Raw genomic sequence first — 21430 nt, 5'->3', positions numbered from 1 at the left:
AAATTTGAACATTTTTAATCCTGACAAATCTCAGTGAAGGTAAATAATTGAGTGGAAGTAATGGAGTAGTACAGTACCTGGAATCCAGCTGTCCACATGAGGGTGCCATGGGGATTATACAGACTCGTATACAGCACAAATACTGTCAGGTCAGAATTAATTAAATAAATACAAAACAATAAAATTGTACAAAATATACATTAATGAAAAAACATGTTGATGAACTCATCAAAAACGATATCACATAAAAAACGTACCAATATTTGGGGTGTTTTTTATTGATGTGATCAGAAAACGGAACTTCCAGTCCGCTAGGTGGCAGCACTCGTGCGACGTCACCAAAATAATGAACGACCAGCGCATCTCCGTTCAGCAACAGGAAGAGCTCAGCTTCCGCTCGTCTGTCTGATGCGTTTGTATTATTTAAGACGTTATTCGGTTGTTTTTCCCTCTTAACGGTGACTTTTGGCTGATATCTATATTCACTCAATGAATTATATTTATATATTTAGCATATATAAGTAACCTGCTACTACGGAATGATGCCCCGTAGCTGGTCGCAGACTATCGACTGCTAGCTGATGCTAGCTGATGCTAACCTAGCTAGGCTAATGAACGCCATGTCTTCTAGTTGTAAGTAATTTAATGTTTTATAATTAACCGGGCGGAAAACTACTTGCCTTAATATATCAGTAATATAAAAATAAGTAAACAACGTTAAGGTTTCTCCGTAATAACCTGAAAACTAGCCTGGCTTTAGCTAAACGCTATGGCTACCAGAGGCTTCGCTCTCGCCAGCGGACAGGATGTTTTCAGCATCGACACAGCGGAACATCGCAGCTCCGCTCCGGCCGTTCAGCTGAGTGGGGAGGAGGCCAGAGATTTCTACGAACGCCTCACGAACGAAGCTTCCAGCTGCGCACGGAGCAGGAGAGATGGAGGAGAGCGGCCCAAACTACCGAGATACGTTCCGTCCAACCGGGAAGCGAGGAGACGGGGGCTGCGGGCGGCAGACACGCTGCGGGGACGGACACACTCTGTGGGGCGGCAGAGAAGGGGTGAAAGTGAAGGAACCCCCGGAGGAGGACAGCCGAGCGGCTCGGAGAGGCTGACGGAGCTGCTGGGACTCCGGCTGTTGCGCTGCGCCCATGAGGGGGACACACCCGGCCTCAGGGAGCTGCTGTCCAAGGGGGTCGACATCAACTTCCACGTACAGTCCGCTGCTTCCTTCTCATCGTCTGTTCCTTTCAGTAAATGTCTGATGTGTGTTTTAAAGCCCTTTGTTTACCCTCCAGGACACATATTTCTGGACTGCTATGATGTGTGCGAGCTGGATGGGGCAGACAGCGGCTGTGAGGTTGTTGCTGCAGGAGGGAGCAGCGTGGGTTGGAGTGACGGATCTGCAGGGCAGGGATGCCAGAGACCTGGCGCTGGAAGGTAGAACCCCCAGTTCTCCTATCGACAACTCTACAGTTTTCAAGTTTGTGTGTGTTGTGTTGATCTTCCTGGTGTACTTCCATCCCCAGGTGGCCACACTGATGTGTTGGAGGTGCTGGAGAGCTCTGGGAGAACCACACACAGGAAAGCAAGTTCTCTAAACAGGTTAGACTCCCTGAAGCTGTTAATGTTTGAACCAGATGGAGGATTATCGTTAAACGTATTGATGTTTGAATACTAACTGGCTCTGGAAGTTGATTAAATCAAACAAAGCCAATTAAATCCATTCATCGAATGTGTAGGAAACTCCTGTGATGATGACGTCTGCCTGGGTTTATTGTTCACTCTCACCGCCTCCAGCAGCGGTTCATCCATCTATTCATGAGTTTTAACACCGATGAAACAACATCTGGGTTTACCAAGAAAGTTCAACACAGAGATTTTCTTTTTGTGACTAAAGCAAAAAGTAAAATGAGGGCGAGATTTGTGTTGATTAGTAACTTTCTTTGGTAACCCAGTATTTTATTTCTCTGGCTCTCTGTAAGCTCCCATAAAATAGTTGTTTGTGCATCGTTTGACCTCCTGGACAGATAGTGCTCCACTGATTAAATTTAATTGTAGGGTTATCAAGCAATAACACAATGACAAATATAAAGTCATGTGAATAAATTAGGACACTCCATTAAATAATCAGCTCTTAAGTAATGTTCACATAACAGTGTCTAATCTTACTTTTAGTTATTTCTAGAAAAAGAAAGTAATTACAATTAAACAACAGAATTAGCATTGCTTTACTCATCAAACAAACAATATGAACAAAAATATGTAGTGTAATGGAGGAAAAGTCTGGATGCCCTCCCTCCTGATAACTAGTGTTGCCCCCTTCAGCTGAACGTCAGTGAGATGTTTCTTGGAGCTGCATCCTCTGTATTTCCATACATACATACATATATACATACATACATACATACATACATACATACATACATACATACATTCCATAATGAATTGAATATTTATGATCTTGTTCCTAAACCTTTGTCTTGTCTTCTCTTGTCACCCAGTGCCCCCCAGCCCCAGTGGTGCGACACGTGCCGGACCACCTACACCAGCAGCCTGCTGTCACACGTCTCCTCCACTCTGCATCAGTTCAGTTTGCAGCAGCCCCCCCCAACGCCCTTCTACTGTCTGCCTCCGTCCAGCAAGAGCTACAAGATGATGGTTCGCTGTGGCTGGAAACCAGGAACGGGACTGGGACCGGACGGCGACGGCTCCAAACAGCCGGTGGCGACGGTGCTGAAGAGAGACCAGAAAGGCCTGGGCTATGGACAGATAAAGAGGGCCAGAGTGACTCACTTCAAAGCCAGAGACCGCGAGGCGGTGAAACCACCATCCAGAGAGAAAGAAGGGAAAGGAGGGAAAGGACAGAGGAAAGAAGAATGGAGGAGAAACGAGCAGAAGGACAAGAACTGGGAGAGAGACTTTCGGACCTCTTTTTATTTATGATGTTTGCACACAGTGACTTTTCAACAAAATGTGTCTGTAAACCATGAAACAAGTTTTATTCTTGTTGATAGCTTTAATAGACGCATTAAAATGTTGTTGTATAAATGCAGATGTTCTGTATCTTTTGTTTCCATTTTGTGTGGCGTAGCCAGTTTTTTATGAGATCAAAGTTTTCTCTAGATATCAGGTTAAACTTGTCCAGTCAGTCTTTGATGGAAGCCAGTCAACACACTCATCTGGTATTGTGTGTATTATCTCAAGGCATCACTGTGCTGCTAGATTAGAATGAATGCAGCCTTATATAACCAGACAGTGAACTCTCCCTCAGTAGCTGTGCCTCGCGCCTTCTCACCTACTCCGACTCACCTACACTCCTGACTCGTGTGACTCGACAGTTACACTTTCTTGCATCAGTTGTACTTTTGTCTCCATATTAATAGAAGTGAAAGTCTTGTCTGTGGTTTCTGTGGTTGATCCCAGCAGACCTTAAACAACAAAGCTGAGGTTTCCTATCCTGTTGGTGTGAGTCCTGGTGGGAACTTCACCTGGAACAAAGCACCTCAAGTATGAACGGACTGGAATTTGGTGTTCAAAGGTCAAGGTCACTGACCTCATGAAACCACTTCAGATTGGGATGAAGTGTGAACCCCAACCCAGTCAGTCAGACTGAGTCTCTAGAGCTGCTCTGATGTGAAGCATCAGCGCTTTTGTACAAACTATTAGAATTAGCCGTGAATCACCTGTTATCAGTAACAGCTTTAAGGTTCCTTCATCTTCGGAAACAAAATTAAATCAGTTGTCAGTGAACATTTATGTGACATTAAAGATCACTGCTATAGGACAAAACAAGTGGACCTTGAGAAACGAAGGAAAGCCCCAGCTGAAACTGAAGGGAAGTTCACGAGAAGCTCGGGTAGACATATGATCCAGAGAACGGTTCTCCCTCCAAATCGGATGGTGACTCACTTGTTGTTGTACCTGGGTGAACTCTGTCCAACATTAAATCTCTTGTCTCTGCGTTACGCAAGAGCTCTGGACACTCCCTGCTACCTGTGGAACGACAACAGCCACCCACAGGGGAGGCTGCCCAGGCATGTTGGAGAGGGGGCAGACTGCAGGTCAAATGTGTGTGTAAAAAATTATTTACTTTTTTTTTTAATGTATGTGTATGTCTGTAAATATGTATGTGTGTCTATTTATAGAGAGTGAGGGACACATACTAAATGTAAACTATATTTTAAAAATGAAATATATGTAATAATTTAATATATACTCCGTGTGTGTGTGTGTGTGTGTGTGTGTGTGTGTGTGTGTGTGTGTGTGTGTGTGTGTGTGTGTGTGTGTGTGTGTGTGTGTGTGTGTGTGTGTGTGTGTGTGTGCCCATGAAATATAACAATAAATGTGCCCGCCCCCCCCTCTTCTCCCGGACCGTCATTGGCTCTCATTCACTTCCTTTCCTGCTCTCACGCAACGGGTCCGAGTTGCGGGACATAAAAACCTGCGGTCACGGCTCTGGCTCCGCATCGGGAGCCGATCTGTCCCGGAACGAGAGACACACACAACCAGACATGGACTTCTACTTCTCCGCTGAGACGTGGACCCTCCTGGTTCTGCTCGTCACCCTGTTCAGTGTGTGAGTGTGTTAGGTGTTTCATGTTGTGTGTGTAATTGGTTTCTATAGTTGTGTGTATAATGTGTGTGTGATTTTTCTCAGGTATGTCTACTGGCCATTTCGAACCTTTAAGAAAATGGGGGTTCCAGGTCCAACACCGATCCCTTTTTTCGGCACCATGCTCGCCTATAAAAAGGTTTGTAGGAGGATTTTCCATTTTAATTCCAGACAAACCAACGAATAAATGCATTAACAAATTTGTTCTCAGTATTTGAGTTAGTCTGTAAACTGACAGGTGACTGGTAAATATAATTATTTCAAAATTGACGTTTATGAGAATAAAGTCAAAATAGTACGAGAATAGAGGACTTAAATAATAAACCTGTAAAATTTAAATATATGAAATAAATAAAATACAATATAAAAATGATTTTTGCTTCATCTCTTTCTTAACATTTAGTGTGATCTTAATATCAACACAATAACAACGGAAATGTCTTCAAACATTATTCTAACTCTTATCCTCAGGGATTCATGTACTTCGACAAAGACTGTAACAACAAGTATGGAAAAATATGGGGGTAGGTCTGGATATTGATCTGGATCTTGTTAATATTGATCTGTCAGTGACGTGATCACAAACATCTCACTTCATCTCTCTTTATTGTCTTTAGTATTTACGATGGCCGTCAGCCGGTGCTGTGCATCACCGACCCCGCGATGATCAAAACCATCCTGATCAAAGAGTGTTACTCTCTGTTCACCAACCGCAGAGTAGGCGCTTTCACATTAAAGTACTTCCGTCGGTGCTCTTAATTTGAAATCCCCTCTCTAAGACGGTTCTTGATGGTTTTACAGAACTTCCAACTGAACGGTCCTCTGTACGACGCCGTGTCCATCGCTGAGGATGAAGAGTGGAAGAGGATCCGCGCTGTTCTGTCTCCCTCCTTCACCTCGGGAAGACTGAAAGAGGTAAAGGAGAACCGGAAATGTTCCGCTAGTCGAGATGCACCTTTAGAAGGACTTCCGGTTTGTGTGCGCGCTGTTCTTTACACTTTACAGAATTTTTTTTTTTTTTTATGGCTTGGATATAATTATACAATTTATCAAAACAATGAAAATAAGTTTATTACAGGTTTTAATATTTAAATGTTTTCAAATAAAGCAGAAGTTATCAACAGCGTTGATAGCACTCGCTAGCATACATGCTACTTTATAGCAGTGTACAGCGTTAATACGGACTTTTTTGACGGTCACATGTTGATAATGTTTGTTTGAATAGCAATCTTTAATATTTTATCCAGTTTTATTTCAAAGTGATGTTATTTTGTCATGTCATTTCAGCAGTTGTCATTTAGCGAAATGCTTAGCGTTTACAGGTAAACGGACTTTTATCCCGAAGTCCACCCAGAGCGAGTTGTGCGTGTTCAAAACCGGAAGGAAGAACAAGAAACAAATCGTCTCGTTAAGGCATAAATCACAAAAACATTAGAGTTTATTTGTTTGACTTTTAATGTATAAATTTTGCACAATCAAAAATGTATTTTCAAAAATTAATATAGTATGTGGACCTTTTTGTCTTGAAGTAGGATTAAATACTTTTGTGTTTAGCGCCCCCTCTAGCGCCCCCTAGGTGAACTGCAGGGAGGGAACAGGCTGACATCCTCGTCTGTTTACCTCCTCCTTCATTCACATCGCATTGAACTGAATCTCTCCGAGTTAAAGTCGGAATAAAATAATGTTTTATTTACATCTGTGTCTCTGTGCTTCAGATGTTTAGCATAATGAAGCATCACTCTGCTATTCTGGTCAACAACATGAAGAAGGAGGCAGACAGGAACAAGCCTTTAGAGCTGAAGGAGTAAGAACTTTTTAACAAACTGAATATCCGTTCATTTAAAGTGTCCCAGAGGAAACTCGGGTATGTGAGACGACTCTTCTGATGTGTTTGTGTGGTCTCTAGGTTTTTCGGACCCTACAGCATGGATGTTGTGACCAGCACCGCCTTCAGTGTGGACATAGATTCTCTCAACAACCCCACTGACCCCTTCGTCACCAACATCAAGAAGATGCTGAAGTTCGATCTTTTGAACCCCCTCTTACTTGCAGTTGGTACGTGATTTTATTTCATCTAAATGATTGTGATCCAAATGATCACACTGATCTAAATGGTGGATGTATGACTTTCTGTTATGAATTAATTGTTTTTTTCTTCTTCTTCTTCTTATTTCAGCTTTCTTTCCCTTTTTGGGTCCTATTCTTGGGAAGTTAGAGTTTTCCTTCTTTCCTACTTCAGTCACAGACTTCTTCTATGCTGCGCTGCAGAAGATCAAGGACAATCGAGAGACCAGCAAACAAAAGGTATTGCTGTTTTTGTGTGTTTGTGTGCATGTGTGTACATACAACTAGAAGCAGATTAATTTAATTTAAATAGAATCACAGCTTTTCTGAAACAAGTCTCCTTTTAGAGCCGAGTGGATTTCCTTCAGCTGATGATGGACTCTCAGAAGAACAACAACAGTGGAATGGAGGATAAAGGTGATACAAATAAACGTATACCTGTAACTATACAAGCATAAAAGCATAAAATGAAGGTTCTCTGAATCAAATCTTATACCTCAAGGACTGAACGACCACGAGATCCTGTCCCAGTCCATGATCTTCCTGTTTGCTGGTTATGAGACCACCAGCTCCTCTCTCTGTTTCTTGGCTTACAACCTGGCACTAAACCCTCATATCATGGAACGCCTGCAGGAGGAGATCGACTCCACCTTCCCCAATAAGGTACGCGAGGAGGATTTGAGATTGCAGAAATGTGTCACGAATAATAACATAAAGTTGTTTTCATTGATTTTGTGCTACTGAGAAGCAAACCTTCAAGGTCCTGTTACCTTTGGACAAGCCAAATGAATTAGTCCAGTTTGTTAAATACAGTCGTACCTCGAGATACGATTTTAATTTGTTCCGTGACGGATGTTCGTAAGTCAAACAATTTTTTCCCTTTTAAAATAAAATCATTTTGATCCTTTCCAGTTGTGTAAAAAGCTCCAAACCCCCTAAATTATGTAAAATAAAAACATATTTTTATCAACCAATAGACATGTAGACTTTACCTGTGTATAATTCATTATATATAAGTTACGTAAACAATGATAAAGAATGAAAAGAAATGCAAAAGTCACGAGAACACATGAGCTACGTCTTTACTCCACCAACGAGAACGAGATCTGGTCTCACTGATGTGTGTGTGGGTGTTTGTGTGTGTGTGTGTGTGTGTGTGTGTCTGTGTGTGTGTGTGTGTGTGTGTGTGTGTGTGTGTGTGTGTGTGTGTGTGTGTGTGTGTGTGTGTGTAGGGTCCTGTAGAGTACCAGGCTCTGATGCAGATGGATTATCTGGACTGCGTCATCAACGAGTCCCTCAGATTGTACCCCGTCGCCTCACGTGTGGAACGCGTGGCCAAGGCGACCGTGGAGATAAACGGTCTGGTCATTCCCAAAGGTATGGTTGTCATGGTACCCACGTGGCCCATGCACCGCGACCCAGAACTGTGGCCCGCCCCGGAGGAGTTCAAACCTGAGAGGTATATTAGACCAAAACAGCCCCAGAAACCAGCCCTGCAGGTTTTCACCTCATGTCTGCTGTTCATGCATCACGTGTGTGTATTTGTGTCTGGTTCAGGTTCAGCAAAGACAACAAAGACTCCATCGATCCATACACATACATGCCTTTCGGGGCGGGGCCGAGGAATTGCATAGGGATGCGATTTGCTCTGGTGATGATGAAGCTCGCGCTGGTGGAGATCCTGCAGAGACACAGCTTTAGTGTGTGTGAGGAGACTGAGGTGAGAGATACGATTTTATTAATACTGCATGTGCTCCAACTGTCATTTACCAAAAGTCTGGATGCTGCCAAAAAAAAACCTCACTAGTCATTCGTGAGACTTTCACCTAGTCTCAACCGATATCAGCAAAAAGATTAGAATACTATCACATCCTGCTGTATTTGTTTTACGTCAAATGCCCTTTGCCCTTTACACAAGGTCCTGTCCTCCTTGTGTTGCTACAGCAGTTTATAGACGTTACATAACAAAGCTTGCTGCTGTGTTTTGTTGACTTTTGTTCGCTTTGCTAATGTGATTTCTTGGCAGGTTCCACTTGAGATGGATGTTCAAGGCCTGTTGGCACCGAAACGACCCATCAAACTGAAGATGGTGCCGAGGGCCGAAGCCACAAGTTAACCAAATAACAAGAGGAGGATTATTTTAACCATGTTAAAGCCTTCGTGAATACACACTATGTTCTTTTTCTATCCGTTTGAACAAGTGTTAAAGTTTTAATAGAACTCATCTTAAGCTGAGCTATTAAAAGGATCATTTGTATAGACTGAATTAACAATAAAAAAATATTTTTCTTCATGCACACTGTCATTCTTGATCCTTTTCTATATGTGGTTGTAAAATAGCAGCCAGACAGAGATATTATATAGAAAAAGGCTTCTATGCAGGATATTTCTTTTCTGTTCTATTTATATCACATATACATTCATGAACATGTAATCTATATCTCTTATTGCTTTATTGAACCCTGTAAGGATTGAACCCTCAAGGATCATAAATCAATTTCCTATATGTGTGAAGCAATGGCTAAGGAGTCGAGGTGGATGGATCAGTTGTGTATTTATTTATTCCTGAGAACAATCAACAATACAACACTACAGCATTCCAGCTTCTCTCTGCTGTGGGTTACCCAAAGTAATCGTATAGTGGTTTGTGTTTAATTACAATAATATTATATGCACACTATAATCATATTCAGTCACATATACGCATTAATAAATCACATCCAACTCATTCTGACTCCATACTGAGGCGCTCTGCTGCCACCTTCTGGCGATTATAGAACATAGCAGGCACCGTCTAACACAAATGATGAACTAACAACAAATCCCATCACAGTGACTAACGTTCTAGGACATATTCTACATTCAAGGTGAGCTGAAATATCATATGAAATATAAAATCATGAAATCATCACGAAATATCAAAATTATGTGTTTTGAGTTGGGGGGGGGGGCGAACACGCATTAGTTTCGTCGATTAAAATTATTTTGATAGTCGCAACCGGAAGCTATTGACAATCTAACAATGTCTAACTTTATTTCAATGTTTTTGTAGTTACCCACTATGTCCACAAGAGGGCATCACTATTAAAGATCCTTCAAGAACGTAGAATAACATTATTGACACGTCCTCAGAAATAACTTTATTGTGTGGTTTTCCACGGAATAATTTAACAGATATTAAGCTAGGAAATTCAACTTTACTATTATGTTTATCTTAAGGCTTTTGGTGATGTTGTACTTCAAGCATATCAGTACTTGTGTCAAATTAATTGCGTATTGAGATGTACTGTTGCTGTTGTAGTTACTCAGTATGGCCACAGGAGGGTAGGAAATGTATTTACAGAGCAGGGAGTGGTTTGAATTCATTTACCCGAGGTCAGGGCTCGAATATGAATTCAGTATGCATGTCTCATTTTGCTTGTATTTTCTTTCTTTGAAAAGTTTCTTTGTCTTTTTGTGTTGTTTTTGGTTTTTGAGTTCACCTCAGGAGTCACACCCTTTAATTGTTGGTTTAATTTATCCAACAATCAAGAATGTTGCACGTTGAAATAATAAAATGCATTTACAATCAAGAGCCTTTTGAATATTTTATCAGCAATGGAGTTTACCGTGTCTTACAATTTGAAATGTATAAAATCGTAAAACTGCTTAAAATGCTGACTAACATTAGCCCCTTCTCCCTTCTGGTTAGAGTTTCCTAAAGGTAAAGGAGATGACTGTTCGTCTGGGTTCGGACACGAAGACTGAGTAAAACTAAAATATGTAATACGGCCATTGACCACAGGAGGGCAGTGTCACCAACATGTGTTCATGTCCGGTGGTCGATCAAAATAAAATCATCAAACGAACAGGAAATATATTTGATTCAATTTCGCAAGAAAAACACGACCAAAAACTGGTGACGAGTTTTTAATGTTTTTTTTACATCATTTTTGAACGATTGGTGCCGTCCAAATAAAGACGTGTGGGGAGTTTTAAGTGAGGAGTTACATTCTTGTATAAAAGTGTTAAAGTTGTGGGTTAAATCTACTGGTCAAAGACAAGAAGAAGGTTCAAACATTTTTAAATAAAGCAGAAGCTAGTTCAGTTAAATAGTGCAGGAAGTACTCTCTGTTTTTAGATTTTCTCCAGAGTGTTGTGAATAATAAATACAACACCCAACCAGCTCTTCTGGAGCTCCTGAATAGCTCAGTAGGAACATCTTTGTCAACTTGTGCTTGTTAAAGGATGTAGGATCAAATCCCAGCAGTGAGCATTTTCCTTACGTTCTTTGGTCACATGAAAATGTGAAATACTCAAAGATGCACTTCAACGTGTGGAACCAGGTAGCTCCGCCTATTAAGGTGTTGAGCAGGTGTGCATATGTTTATAGGTTCAAATCTCACTCCACCCATCATTTTTTCATTCCTATGCCCTGGGGGGAAGGTTGGTTGATTAAAATGGACCAGAAGGAGGTGGGAGGAAGCTGGAGAATCCAGAGAGAACCCACGCAGACACGGGGAGAACATGCAAACTCCGCAATTTTTGAGAATGCAGAAAAATTTTGATTTGATTTTAATTTATTATTCTGAAAAAATTGTCCAGTTCTTTTTTGTGTCCTTAGTAACTGGAAATCTTATTTTGAAAAGTGTGTCAAAAAAGCTGTAATGCAAGTTTTAAAAATATGAGATCATACTCAAATCAAGAAAAAAACAGTTCGAATTCGATTAAATCTACTCAGTTACAACACTGACATTAATATTTATTTTTGCAAATATTTTGGAAGTAAAATGTCTAAATTTAAATGCTTATTTCGCGTCATCTTAGCGCCCTCGTGTGGCCAATCTGTTTCCATGTTTTCTCCCCCACCTGCTTCCAGCTCCTCCACGGATCCACACTCCGAACTTTCCATCCATCTTGTTCTTTCCATGTTTATAAACAGAGGGTAGAGATAAAAAAAGAAAGAAAAAAATCTGGGCTAGGAAAAGCAGCTACGCTGCAGACACCACATGTTCCTGTGGCTGGAAACGAGAAATATATATTTAATGCCACGGAAATAACTGAAATCAATCAAAGTCGGACTTTCAAGCTGCTTCTTGAAGCCAAAGTGAACTTTGGGGACATGTTTCAATGGCTGCGACTTGTATGACTTATCAAAGTGGGTTTTATACTTCTTGTTTATTCCAGTTTCATACACACTGATTATGTGAAAGCGAAAGGAGCGCAATAAAGGATCGATTCTGAGCGGATAACCGATAGTACTATTGAACCCGACCTCCAGTTTCCTGGTGTGACAGGAGGTGACCAGATGTTGGGTTCAGGGACAAAAACGTTCATCCTAAATTTTATGGACTCTAAGTTTTATGAAAACAATGTCGTCCATTACTTTTTGTTTTTATTTTCTGTCCACACACGGAGTACTTCATTATTTTTCTGTGACACCATGACTAATTTTGATATTCTTTATTGGTGCTCTGTCACAGCAATATTAATCATCCCCCACTTTTTATACTCAGTTTAAATTTCTTCTCTGTTGTATGTTCTTTTTCCACATTCATTTAAAATTTCTTCCTGTTCATACTATTTTAACCCAACAAACAGATCTGACAATCATTAGATGAGTCCAATCTGGTTAACTTCCAACCCATCTGTGGATGTGGAATCAAGCAGGTCTTGCAGTTAATATGATTTAATATGTCTAACATATAATCTGCAGTCTCATAATAGAAAATGACAATAAATAATCTGACAGGCAATGAGTGGCTCTGAAATAGTGTGAGTGGAGTTTGATTATCCCGGAATCATTTAAATTTTATTAAAATTGACGTTCCTCTGATCCAATGTAACTGGCTTAAAGGTCTAAACGCGATAATGTGTAACCGATATTTCATAAATATTATTTATATGTGTCTATTTCTTTGTTGTAAACGCGCTTCAGCTGCAGAGTCTTGTGTGTTTAACTGTACATTTCATCTCACCGGGAGGCCGTGAACGCCTCACGACCGGTCCCGCTCCAGCACAAACTCCGGTCCGGTTCTTCCGCGGACCCGGACTCCATGTTGTTCCGAGAGCCACGGAGCGAACAAGTGCCCTCGCCGAAAAAACTCACGTTGCAACTCTGTGTGTGCGAGAAGTAAAGTGTGTGTGTGTGTGAGTGTGTTGACCCTCCGAAAGAAGATGGCAGACTACCGGGACGACACTGGAGCGAGAGCGCTGCTCGCCTTACAGTCGGCGCCGTGCAGTCCCGTTCGCGTCGCGGTGACCTCTCACGCCTATCACCAGCCCTCGTTCGCCATCTCTGGTCCGGCGATGATGGAAGCCTGCGCCGACGCCAGGATTCTCCCCGTGCGCCTCTCTGGTCCTCCTCCGCAGGCCCTGGCCAGGCTGGAGGGCCGGGACTTTGAGTATGTCATGCGCCAGAGGACGGTCACCATAGGCCGGAACTCGTCCCACGGCTCCGTTGACATCAACATGGGTCACTCGAGCTTCATTTCACGGCGACACCTGCAGCTCACCTACGACGAGGCGAACGGGTTCTCCCTCCGGTGCCTGGGCAAGAATGGCGTGTTCGTTGACGGGGTGTTCCAGCGGAGGGGGGCGCCGCCGCTGCCGCTGCCTCGGGAGTGAGTACTGTTAGCTTAGCCGCTGCTCACATGCTAATTATGGAAAACACAGTTGACTGTCAATAAAGTAACGACCTGAGATGGAACAACACATGTAGAAGCGAGGACTTTATACATTTGTAGCCCTTTTAAAGTTTATTTTCTCCTCATTTAACACTTTACTAAACATCTGAACACATGAATGGATGATTTTATTGTGATGCAAAGTTGGTGATGACACCACGCGTGGTTCTTTTTGCTGTGATCTTCTCATGCGCTTACTGCAACCTAGGTGATTAGCATTAGCGCTAATAGGTGTTATATAATCATAGCTGTTAAATTATAATAATAATATTCCCTTGAGGCCTGAGGCAGCCATCCATTGTAACGTTAACTTCTGCCTGCGGAATTATAGTAGCTAGTTTTAGCGGCTAGCAAAATAAGCTACGTTTGTCCGCTAGCAAATGCGATAGAGAACCTAAAAGTGCAGTAGTTCGCACAGAGGCGTGTTATTTTAATGTGGCAAAAGTGGCGCAGTATAAAAATCAGACCTTCAGGATGTTATGACTTTACGCAAAAGTTTGTCTGCTGCGGAAGTGGCGTTTTAACAATAACCAGGGTGTTTGCCAGCGATAATCTTTAACTGATTCACGTCACGTAAACTGTAAACAAACGCACCCCTCAGCCCAGCGCACCAGCTTTGTGAAGAAGAGGTGTGTTTGGTTTGTATACCAGCACGACCCGGTTTTTCTTGTTGTTGTTGTTGTTCTGTTTTTGTTTTTTTTAGACTTGTCTTATATCAAAACAGTCATTTTTAGTTTTAGTTTTGCTTTTATCACAAAACTTACTATGATGACGTCAGTCGCAAATAAAACTAAAAGCTGGCTTTGTGGGTGTCAATCACCGGAGGAGGGGTCTTTTAGGGGGCGGGAGTGTGCTTGCTCTTCGTTCTGATTGGCTGTCAATACTGTTTTGGGGCGTGTTGCGATTTGGACAGGAAGTGCATGCAGAGATGACATCCTCATTTTGAAGAGCACATGGAGTAAACACTAGACCAAGGCCCTATCCAGCACGGCCATGTTCACGCTCGTCGTGGCTCAGGAAATAGTGTCAAGGTTTAAAAAAAACCTGTGTAGTTATGTTTGGAATATTTTCAAATATGAAAGTTTGATTTGAATATTAACAGGAAAACCTGCAATATTTAGTTTTAGACCTGTTTTTAATGCTTTAAAATCTAAGTCTCTAAAGAGGACTGTAATCTAAGTACAAAAGAAGTACAATAAACACAGCTCAAATGAGTGAATAAACATGTATAAATCAACAGTCGTTAAAATTACAGCTTTGGATCTGTGTGGTTTCATTGCTATCATCTTGATTCACTTCGAACCTGGCAGATATTCCCAGTTTTCCTCCCAGAACTATTCAAGCTTTGTCAAGTTTACAAGATCCCAGAAAAAAACAGAAACCGTCAAGTCCTGTCCTGCAAAGTAATGTTTTCAAAGCTGAGCTGAGGTCTGTAGTCTGAGTTTAGGCTCTGCACTTGAACGTGGTGGTTGTTTACTAAGTTCTTCTGGTGTAAACGTGACTTACTGTTTGGGGCTGTTGTTTTGCTGTAACGTGTCAGAGTTGTCTCGCAGGCTGAGGCAGATTTTCTTCATGACTTTGCTGCTGTACGTTTAGTTGCATTCTTTCACTTTATCAAGACTTCCAATCTTCTGCAGTAGTGAATGTGAGACATGTTCGGCTCAACAAATAAGGCAAAGATGGGCAGAGAGATCATGCATTACAGTGACAACAAAGTCCCTTCTCTACCACACCTTTTAGTTGTTTGCCCTGAATAAGACAATGGTGGAACAACACTGTTCCAGTGCGTTATTTTAAACAGCATGCTGGTGTTCCACGGGCAACCGAAGCATGACCTCTTACACAGCACATTCCAGATCTCGTGTGACGTCTTGTATGTGTAGAGCAGTTTGTAAAGAATGGATTAGCATTACAAAAATAATGATTTACATTTCCTGTTGCATCACTGTTGATCGTCCGCTATCAAAAGATAAGGTGCTCCCAAATATTGTGCTGTCTTTCCAGTTTGAAGACATTTTTCTGTTCAATTTTTTGTGAGCTAGCTGCTAACTGCTACTTGCTGCTTTTAATCCTAGTTCATACCACATGTAATGCTTTCTCAAAATGTCGTCGCTCCGTTCTGCCTTTCCACCTCATGTTTACACAGATGTGCAATTCGGCGCCATTACTGCCTCCGCTGTAGTCACAGAGGTGGAACTAAACTGACCCCCATTACTCTTTGGTTGCGTTTGCACAGAACATCGGGGCGGAATAAAGCCCACCAGCCCCGCTTTGAATGGGCTGTGTAAATGGGCCTAGAGTCTCTCACATGCCCTGTCACACAAACTGGTCTAGATGTCATGTGAGCGCACGGAACAGTGGCTTTCTCTTTGCTGCTCAGAGATGGAACTGTTGAGGGAAATAAGCAGCCTCTTCCATCTCAACCCACAACCCTCCTTTAGCGGCGCTTCAGGCCATGTTCTACACACACCAGGGCTTTTCTTGCACAGACATAAAGTGTGAGCCAACAGTGTTTGATTGGCAACCACACTTTTACAGAAAACTATTTAAGGTTAATATTTCAATTTCAATGTCAGAAATGTTTTAGAACATGTTTGTGGTCCTGAATTGCCTTTTCTTTATTTCCTCCATCTCTACAGGGGAGGTCTTACTCAGAGTTCACCCTCCCCAGAATCGGTAGGGATTCTGTGTCCGGCTTCGAAAAACAACCATTACAGTTATGCTCTTTGAATGATTGTCGTTAAAAAAAAAAAAAGCTTAACCACCTTGTTGCATATTTCCATTAGCATTTATCATCGTGACTCCGTTGTAGAACATTTACAGTACTCAATCCCTGTCATACGGAATCATTTTCAGGGCTTTCTGTCACAGCGTGAAGCGACGCCAGCCTGGATTGTTAGTTTGCCTTTCATCGAGTCAGTTCAGACCCGCTGGATGAGGAGGAAAAGCAGGCTCACAGATGTTGTATTGAGCCGACAGCAGCCCTGTCTTTGTCCACAGAAAGTGTTGACTGAAGATATTGTTTGGAATACTGAGCAAACTTCTGTTTTTCAGCAGGAACACCATTACTTAATGATATGTTATTGTTCCTGAGGACGAGACTGGATGTTGTTTCCCCTCTACCAGCTCCTACCAGTTACCACCAGTTCAGTTTAACGTCAGCAACAGATGAACAAACAGATCAGCCATCATGAACCGCTCTAATCCAACTTTGTTTTCTTCTCCTCCTCTTCCTCTCCCACCAGGTGTGTGTTTCGCTTCCCCAGCACGGTCATCAAGATCCAGTTTATGTCACTCCTGGAGCCAGAGGAGCACAGAGAGAAGGAGCTCCCCTCTCTCCCTCCTCGCTCGCTTCTCCCCCACATTTCCCCTCTCAAAATCAGCATTCCCACAATGCAGCAGCATGAAGAGCACATCAGGGCGTTCGGCTCTCCTCTTCCCTCGCCCACCGGCACCATCAGGTAAGCACAGACCCATCATAACAGTGACCATCACACACGATCAGCTCACAGGACATCATCCAGTTATTCACTTCTATCTTATAGCTGTTAAAGCTCAATGCTAAGATCACAATTATTGTTTAATCCCATGAATAAGGCTGCAGATCATTAACTGTTAATGCAGTTGATCATTTGTCATTTTATGATCAAAAACAGTCCCAAGTCCAGGTCTTCAAATTTTATAAATTGCATTTCTGACGATCTTATGAGTTCGTTTTAGGTTTTTATAAACTCATAACAAGCAGTTTCTTTGGCTTAAATTATTCAGACTGAGTTATTCATTCACGAAATGCAGGTAATAATGAATGTAGGGGCTCGTTGTGGCCCCAATACAAATTAAATAGAGGTGTTTACATTAACTTAAAGTAAAATTAGGGGTGTGTTCATTCATTTCTGTTGAAAACATGTTTTTAAATCAGCACTTTATGATTCACATATGAGCTGCTTCTACTCCTGGGGTCTGATTTGCAAATGAGAGGATTTATTGTCTCTTTGGGGCGTGCTTTGTGTGTGTGTGTGTGTGTGTTTGGGTTTTTTTCAGATAATAGATATGGTCTGTTTGTGGATACACTCCCTCCTCAGCTGCTGCAGTGTTTCCCTCACATGGAAGCCTGCATGCAGTCAGGAGCTGTGACTACATGTTTGAAAGTCTTTGCTCTCTAATTGTATGCATGTGGTTGGTCAGCGTGGCATCGCTGTGGGCGCCCCCTGGCGGCCCGCGATCGTTCCTACACCACTTATCCCCACCAATGTCGGCCTGTCTGCGCCTTCCTTATATGGAATGGCTGCAGCTTCGAGGCTCGTGATTGGCTATTGGGCAAGATTGTTTTGCCTGTAGGCCGTTTTTCCATTCGTGGTTTCCTTTTTTCAGAGACCCCTCCCTCTCTCTCAGCTCCTTTTCTTGCACGTGGACACCCTGACAACACACACACACACACACACACACACACACACACACACACACACACACACACACACACACACACACACACACACACACACACACACAAAGTTAACACACTTACTCATACATCTCTCCACAACTTCTTTCGCTGTTGCCTTGTTGGGCAGATAGTTGGGCCACCTTCATGCCAGCCGCCACATACAATGCATAAAAATACACGCTTCCACTACCAATGCCAGCAACGCTTCTAAACAGGATGGTAGAGTAACTTTTCCTGTTTGGCAACTTGAATGAATTGTGCATTATAACCTTCTCCTCCCCACTCCAACAAATTTGTACAGCTGGGTCCATGTGAAGCAAAGACAAACCTTCAGAGGTGCACAAATGTTGCACACAATTCAAGCGTGCATAGTTTTTATTTTTGCTCGGCTTAATTCATTCCGTTGCGCTGACATTTTTGCAGCCACTTTCCAAACAGAGCCTGCAACCGAGTTTCCCCAGCCAAAAAACACAAACATAGTGTGCCCCCCCCCTCTCCGTCTGTGTGTTAATCTCTGTATCCGTGGCTCTCTGTTGCTAAAGGGAAATCAAAGCACACCGACTCTCCCAGAAACCAGTGTTTACTCTACTAACAGAAGCAGGTGTGTGTTACATAAGTCATTGTGTTTTAGCTGTGTTCCGTGTCGCAACACAAGCTGATAACCCCGGTTAAACATTAACGCGCTTTTGAGGCTTTTAGTTCATTGATTTAGAGCCACGCTGACCGGAGCTGGGGGTCATTTTCTTGATTTACAGGACAATATGTAAAATCATGTGTCGTGATAACTTGTGTTTAGTTGTTCTAGATATAAATACTGTAAAATAATTGCAAATATGTGGATTTTAATCAGCGTTTATTATAAAGTCACACATAGATTTCAAATAAAATGCAGAATTACTCAAAAATAAATTTTGAAATGCGTTTTTTAACGCATTTATAATCTTCAGATCACATCTTTAGTACCAATAATCTGGACCCATCATCTGTTATCTCCCCGGATCGTTGTTTACTTACACAGAATCCTGTGTTTGTCCAAAGGTCTGCCCCCCCCCCCCCCCCCCAGGCCAGACCTTTCAGACAAAACCTCGTGTGGAGTGAACACCGAGCCGCCGGTGAAGCCGTGCGGTCGTGATGAGCATCATCAATCGATCATTTATTAACTCTCAGAAACACAAGCGGTTTCCGGGAGCTGTTTGTTTTTGCAATGCAGCTCCATGGAAACGGCACGAGTACGCAGACGACACTTTACTTTCACTGACAACAGGAAACTACAAAAGTGTCCTTACTGTTACCCTTCAAACCTCTGTTTGTTTTTTTTGTCATTTCCAGTGTTCCCAACTCTTGTCCGGCTAGTCCACGAGGGGCGGGGTCGTCGGGGTATCGCTACGGACGCAACGTGACCTCTGACCTCCAGCTAGCGGCCGAGTACGCAGCCAAGGCCGTTTCGGAGCAGAGGCGAAGCGTTGCTGAGCATCGAGGAGGGGGGAGCGAGCAGCGGGGGGAGTCGGCTGGGGGGGACAGCCCCAAGGTAACGCAGACGGCGTCGTTCCCAACCGTCCGAGGCGCCGCTCGTGTGGTTAGTGGTTATTAACGCTCGCGTTTATTTTTGTGCAGGATGAGTCCAAGCCGCCTTATTCCTACGCGCAGCTGATCGTGCAGGCCATCTCGTCGGCTCCAGACAAGCAGCTGACGCTCAGCGGCATCTACGCCCACATCACCAAACACTACCCCTACTATCGCACTGCAGACAAGGGCTGGCAGGTCGGCGCCGCTTATTTTCCATGGTTTCCTGCGACAACTTGGAGGACGAGAAGTTTAACCGTGTCCCGTTTCTGTGATGCTTCTTCCCAGAACTCGATCAGACACAACCTGTCTCTCAACCGCTACTTCCTCAAAGTGGCGCGCTCTCAGGACGAGCCGGGGAAGGGCAGTTTTTGGCGAGTGGATTCCGCGTCTGAGAGCAAGCTGGTGGAGCAAGCCTTCAGGAAGAGGCGGCAGCGGGGGGTGGCTTGCTTCCGGACGCCGTTCGGACCGCTCTCTTCCAGGTAACGCCCGGCGGGGTGGACGCGTACGCACACCAGCTTCTGATCTGACTCGCTTTGATTTCTCCCTTCTCTCTGCTTGTCTACTCCTGGCATCATTTGATTGGATAGAACAAAGTAAGTGTAGTTTCTAGGCTGGGGAGGCGCTAGCGGCAGTGAAGGAGATCTGGATGTTGGAAGTCTCTCCGTGCGTTCATGACTCCTCTGCCGTCTCTTTTCAGGAGTGCTCCTGCATCCCCGACACACCAGGGACTTCTTTCTCCTCCATCCAGCGGCCTGCAGACCCCTGAATGTCTTAGCAGGGAGGGCTCTCCGATCCCCCACGACCACCATGAGCAGCTGGCGAGCAAACTGGCGTCCGTGCCCGAGTACCGGTACTCCCAGAGTGCCCCAGGTCAGCTGAAAACTACATGTCCAAAGATGTTAAGGTCGTTGTTTAACCCAGATGACGGGTCAGACTGATGTTTGCGTCTCGGTTCAGGATCTCCCGTCAGCGCTCAGCCCGTCATCATGGCCGCGCCCCCCCACCCGACGATCCTGCCCACAGGCCAGGGGAAAGCCATCGCCTTCCTGCCTGGAGGCGGCGGCCAAATCCAGCCCATTCACATGCTGCAGACCCCCCCTCAGTCCGCTGTCACCATGGTGCGGGTGGTCACCAGCGGCCCTCTGACTTCCAACCCCCCCAATGGGTACTGCACCCCCTCAGTCGGAGGCGGAGAGGGCAACAGTGAGCTCAGAGGTACAGCTGCCACGAACCACTGTATCAATAATCAATAATCACTTCAATGCATAGCGTCTGAGCTGTAGATCAGTCAGGGTGTACCTGTGTGTGTGAAGCAGATGCTCAGCTGACCAGAGAGCGGGTGATCCAGACGGTCGACAGCGTGGTGCAGAGCGTGGAGGGGCGGAGCCTCGCGCCAGCTTTACATCAACTTCCTGTTCGTCTCATCACCCACAATGGCAAACACGCCACCGCAGCCGTCGCCACGGAGATCAGCCTGGCTAACGCAGCCGGTAAGATTCTGAACAGCCACTGCCTCACGCAATGTGATTCCGGCTTAACCGTGTCCTTCGTATCCCCCCCCCTCGCTCCAGGGCTGAGCAGCCCCCTCCAGATCCTGGCCGCCCAGGCTTCCAGCTCCCCCCCGGTGCTGGTGACCCGACAGCCCAGCGCGGAACCTCTAGACGAGCCCCAGGCCAAACGGGTGAAGATGGAGGACGACGGCGGGACCGAATCCGCTCATCACCAAGTCACGTCCGCCCATCAGCCCGTTATCGTTAGCGTGACATCACAAAGCCACGACCCCAGGAAGTAGAACGCAGAGCCTCTCCCCAGGTACCTGGTGGCCGGCCCCCCCATCACTGTCCCCTCACCTCTCCGCCTTTTATACACATTTGATAAGAGACTGCAGCCGACATGGCCAACAGCAAAAAAAAAGAAGCACAAGCAGACTCAGCAGAAGGGAAATCAGAAACATGCATTTTGGACCGAAGTAGAAAACATTCTGAATGTAAGAAAGGAAAAGAAAAAAAAAGCAAGTAAAATGTTGGTGAATCTACATTTTTCAGCTTTACACTTTTTAATGTAATCTCTTTCACTCAC

General features: G+C 43.9%; 3 protein-coding genes across 5 annotated transcripts; all 3 read left to right on the top strand.

The window, feature by feature from the left end:
- The first annotated feature begins 379 nt into the window (after positions 1–379).
- gpank1 (G patch domain and ankyrin repeats 1) lies at positions 380–3034 on the top strand. Its single transcript, XM_068321952.1, has 4 exons — positions 380–1210; positions 1296–1437; positions 1527–1602; positions 2502–3034. The coding sequence occupies exons 1-4, from the start codon at positions 770–772 to the stop codon at positions 2941–2943; spliced, it is 1101 nt and encodes a 366-aa protein (XP_068178053.1). The 5' UTR covers positions 380–769; the 3' UTR covers positions 2944–3034.
- Positions 3035–4390: 1356 nt separating this feature from the next.
- LOC137600364 (cytochrome P450 3A40-like) lies at positions 4391–8963 on the top strand. Of its 2 annotated transcripts, XM_068321950.1 has the most exons (13): positions 4391–4576; positions 4658–4751; positions 5084–5136; positions 5230–5329; positions 5414–5527; positions 6328–6416; positions 6519–6667; positions 6789–6916; positions 7024–7093; positions 7179–7339; positions 7909–8135; positions 8234–8396; positions 8703–8963. In XM_068321950.1, exons 1-13 carry the CDS (start codon positions 4512–4514, stop codon positions 8790–8792), a joined length of 1503 nt encoding a protein of 500 aa, XP_068178051.1. In that variant the 5' UTR covers positions 4391–4511; the 3' UTR covers positions 8793–8963. The 2 variants fall into 2 exon arrangements, with proteins under 2 accessions (XP_068178051.1, XP_068178052.1); XM_068321951.1 differs by lacking the exon at positions 5084–5136 and having other exon boundaries at positions 4447–4576.
- Positions 8964–12685: 3722 nt separating this feature from the next.
- On the top strand, positions 12686–21268 carry foxk1 (forkhead box K1). 2 transcript variants are annotated; one of them, XM_068321245.1, is made up of 9 exons: positions 12686–13278; positions 16587–16802; positions 19115–19313; positions 19400–19546; positions 19637–19830; positions 20049–20221; positions 20309–20566; positions 20665–20841; positions 20923–21268. In XM_068321245.1, exons 1-9 carry the CDS (start codon positions 12833–12835, stop codon positions 21141–21143), a joined length of 2031 nt encoding a protein of 676 aa, XP_068177346.1. In that variant the 5' UTR covers positions 12686–12832; the 3' UTR covers positions 21144–21268. The 2 variants fall into 2 exon arrangements, with proteins under 2 accessions (XP_068177346.1, XP_068177347.1); XM_068321246.1 differs by having other exon boundaries at positions 12688–13278; positions 20668–20841.
- Positions 21269–21430: the final 162 nt, after the last annotated feature.

This window comes from Antennarius striatus, chromosome 8, assembly GCF_040054535.1.
Source record: "Antennarius striatus isolate MH-2024 chromosome 8, ASM4005453v1, whole genome shotgun sequence".
Taxonomy (NCBI): Eukaryota; Metazoa; Chordata; class Actinopteri; order Lophiiformes; family Antennariidae; genus Antennarius; species Antennarius striatus.
The sequence above is the reverse complement of the archived record's forward strand: the minus strand, read 5'-3'. Positions and strand labels throughout refer to the sequence as shown.

Excerpts from the sequence above, each read along its gene's own strand:
- gpank1 (XM_068321952.1), top strand. The coding sequence starts at position 770 with ATGGCTACCAGAGGCTTCGCTCTCGCCAGCGGACAGGATGTTTTCAGC. Across the intron at positions 1,438-1,526 it reads CAGAGACCTGGCGCTGGAAG|GTGGCCACACTGATGTGTTG; the intron begins GTAGAACCCCCA and ends TTCCATCCCCAG. Across the intron at positions 1,603-2,501 it reads AAAGCAAGTTCTCTAAACAG|TGCCCCCCAGCCCCAGTGGT; the intron begins GTTAGACTCCCT and ends CTTGTCACCCAG.
- LOC137600364 (XM_068321950.1), top strand. The coding sequence starts at position 4,512 with ATGGACTTCTACTTCTCCGCTGAGACGTGGACCCTCCTGGTTCTGCTC. Across the intron at positions 6,417-6,518 it reads AAGCCTTTAGAGCTGAAGGA|GTTTTTCGGACCCTACAGCA; the intron begins GTAAGAACTTTT and ends TGTGGTCTCTAG. Across the intron at positions 7,094-7,178 it reads CAGTGGAATGGAGGATAAAG|GACTGAACGACCACGAGATC; the intron begins GTGATACAAATA and ends TTATACCTCAAG.
- foxk1 (XM_068321245.1), top strand. The coding sequence starts at position 12,833 with ATGGCAGACTACCGGGACGACACTGGAGCGAGAGCGCTGCTCGCCTTA. Across the intron at positions 13,279-16,586 it reads CCGCTGCCGCTGCCTCGGGA|GTGTGTGTTTCGCTTCCCCA; the intron begins GTGAGTACTGTT and ends CTCTCCCACCAG. Across the intron at positions 19,547-19,636 it reads CTGCAGACAAGGGCTGGCAG|AACTCGATCAGACACAACCT; the intron begins GTCGGCGCCGCT and ends GCTTCTTCCCAG.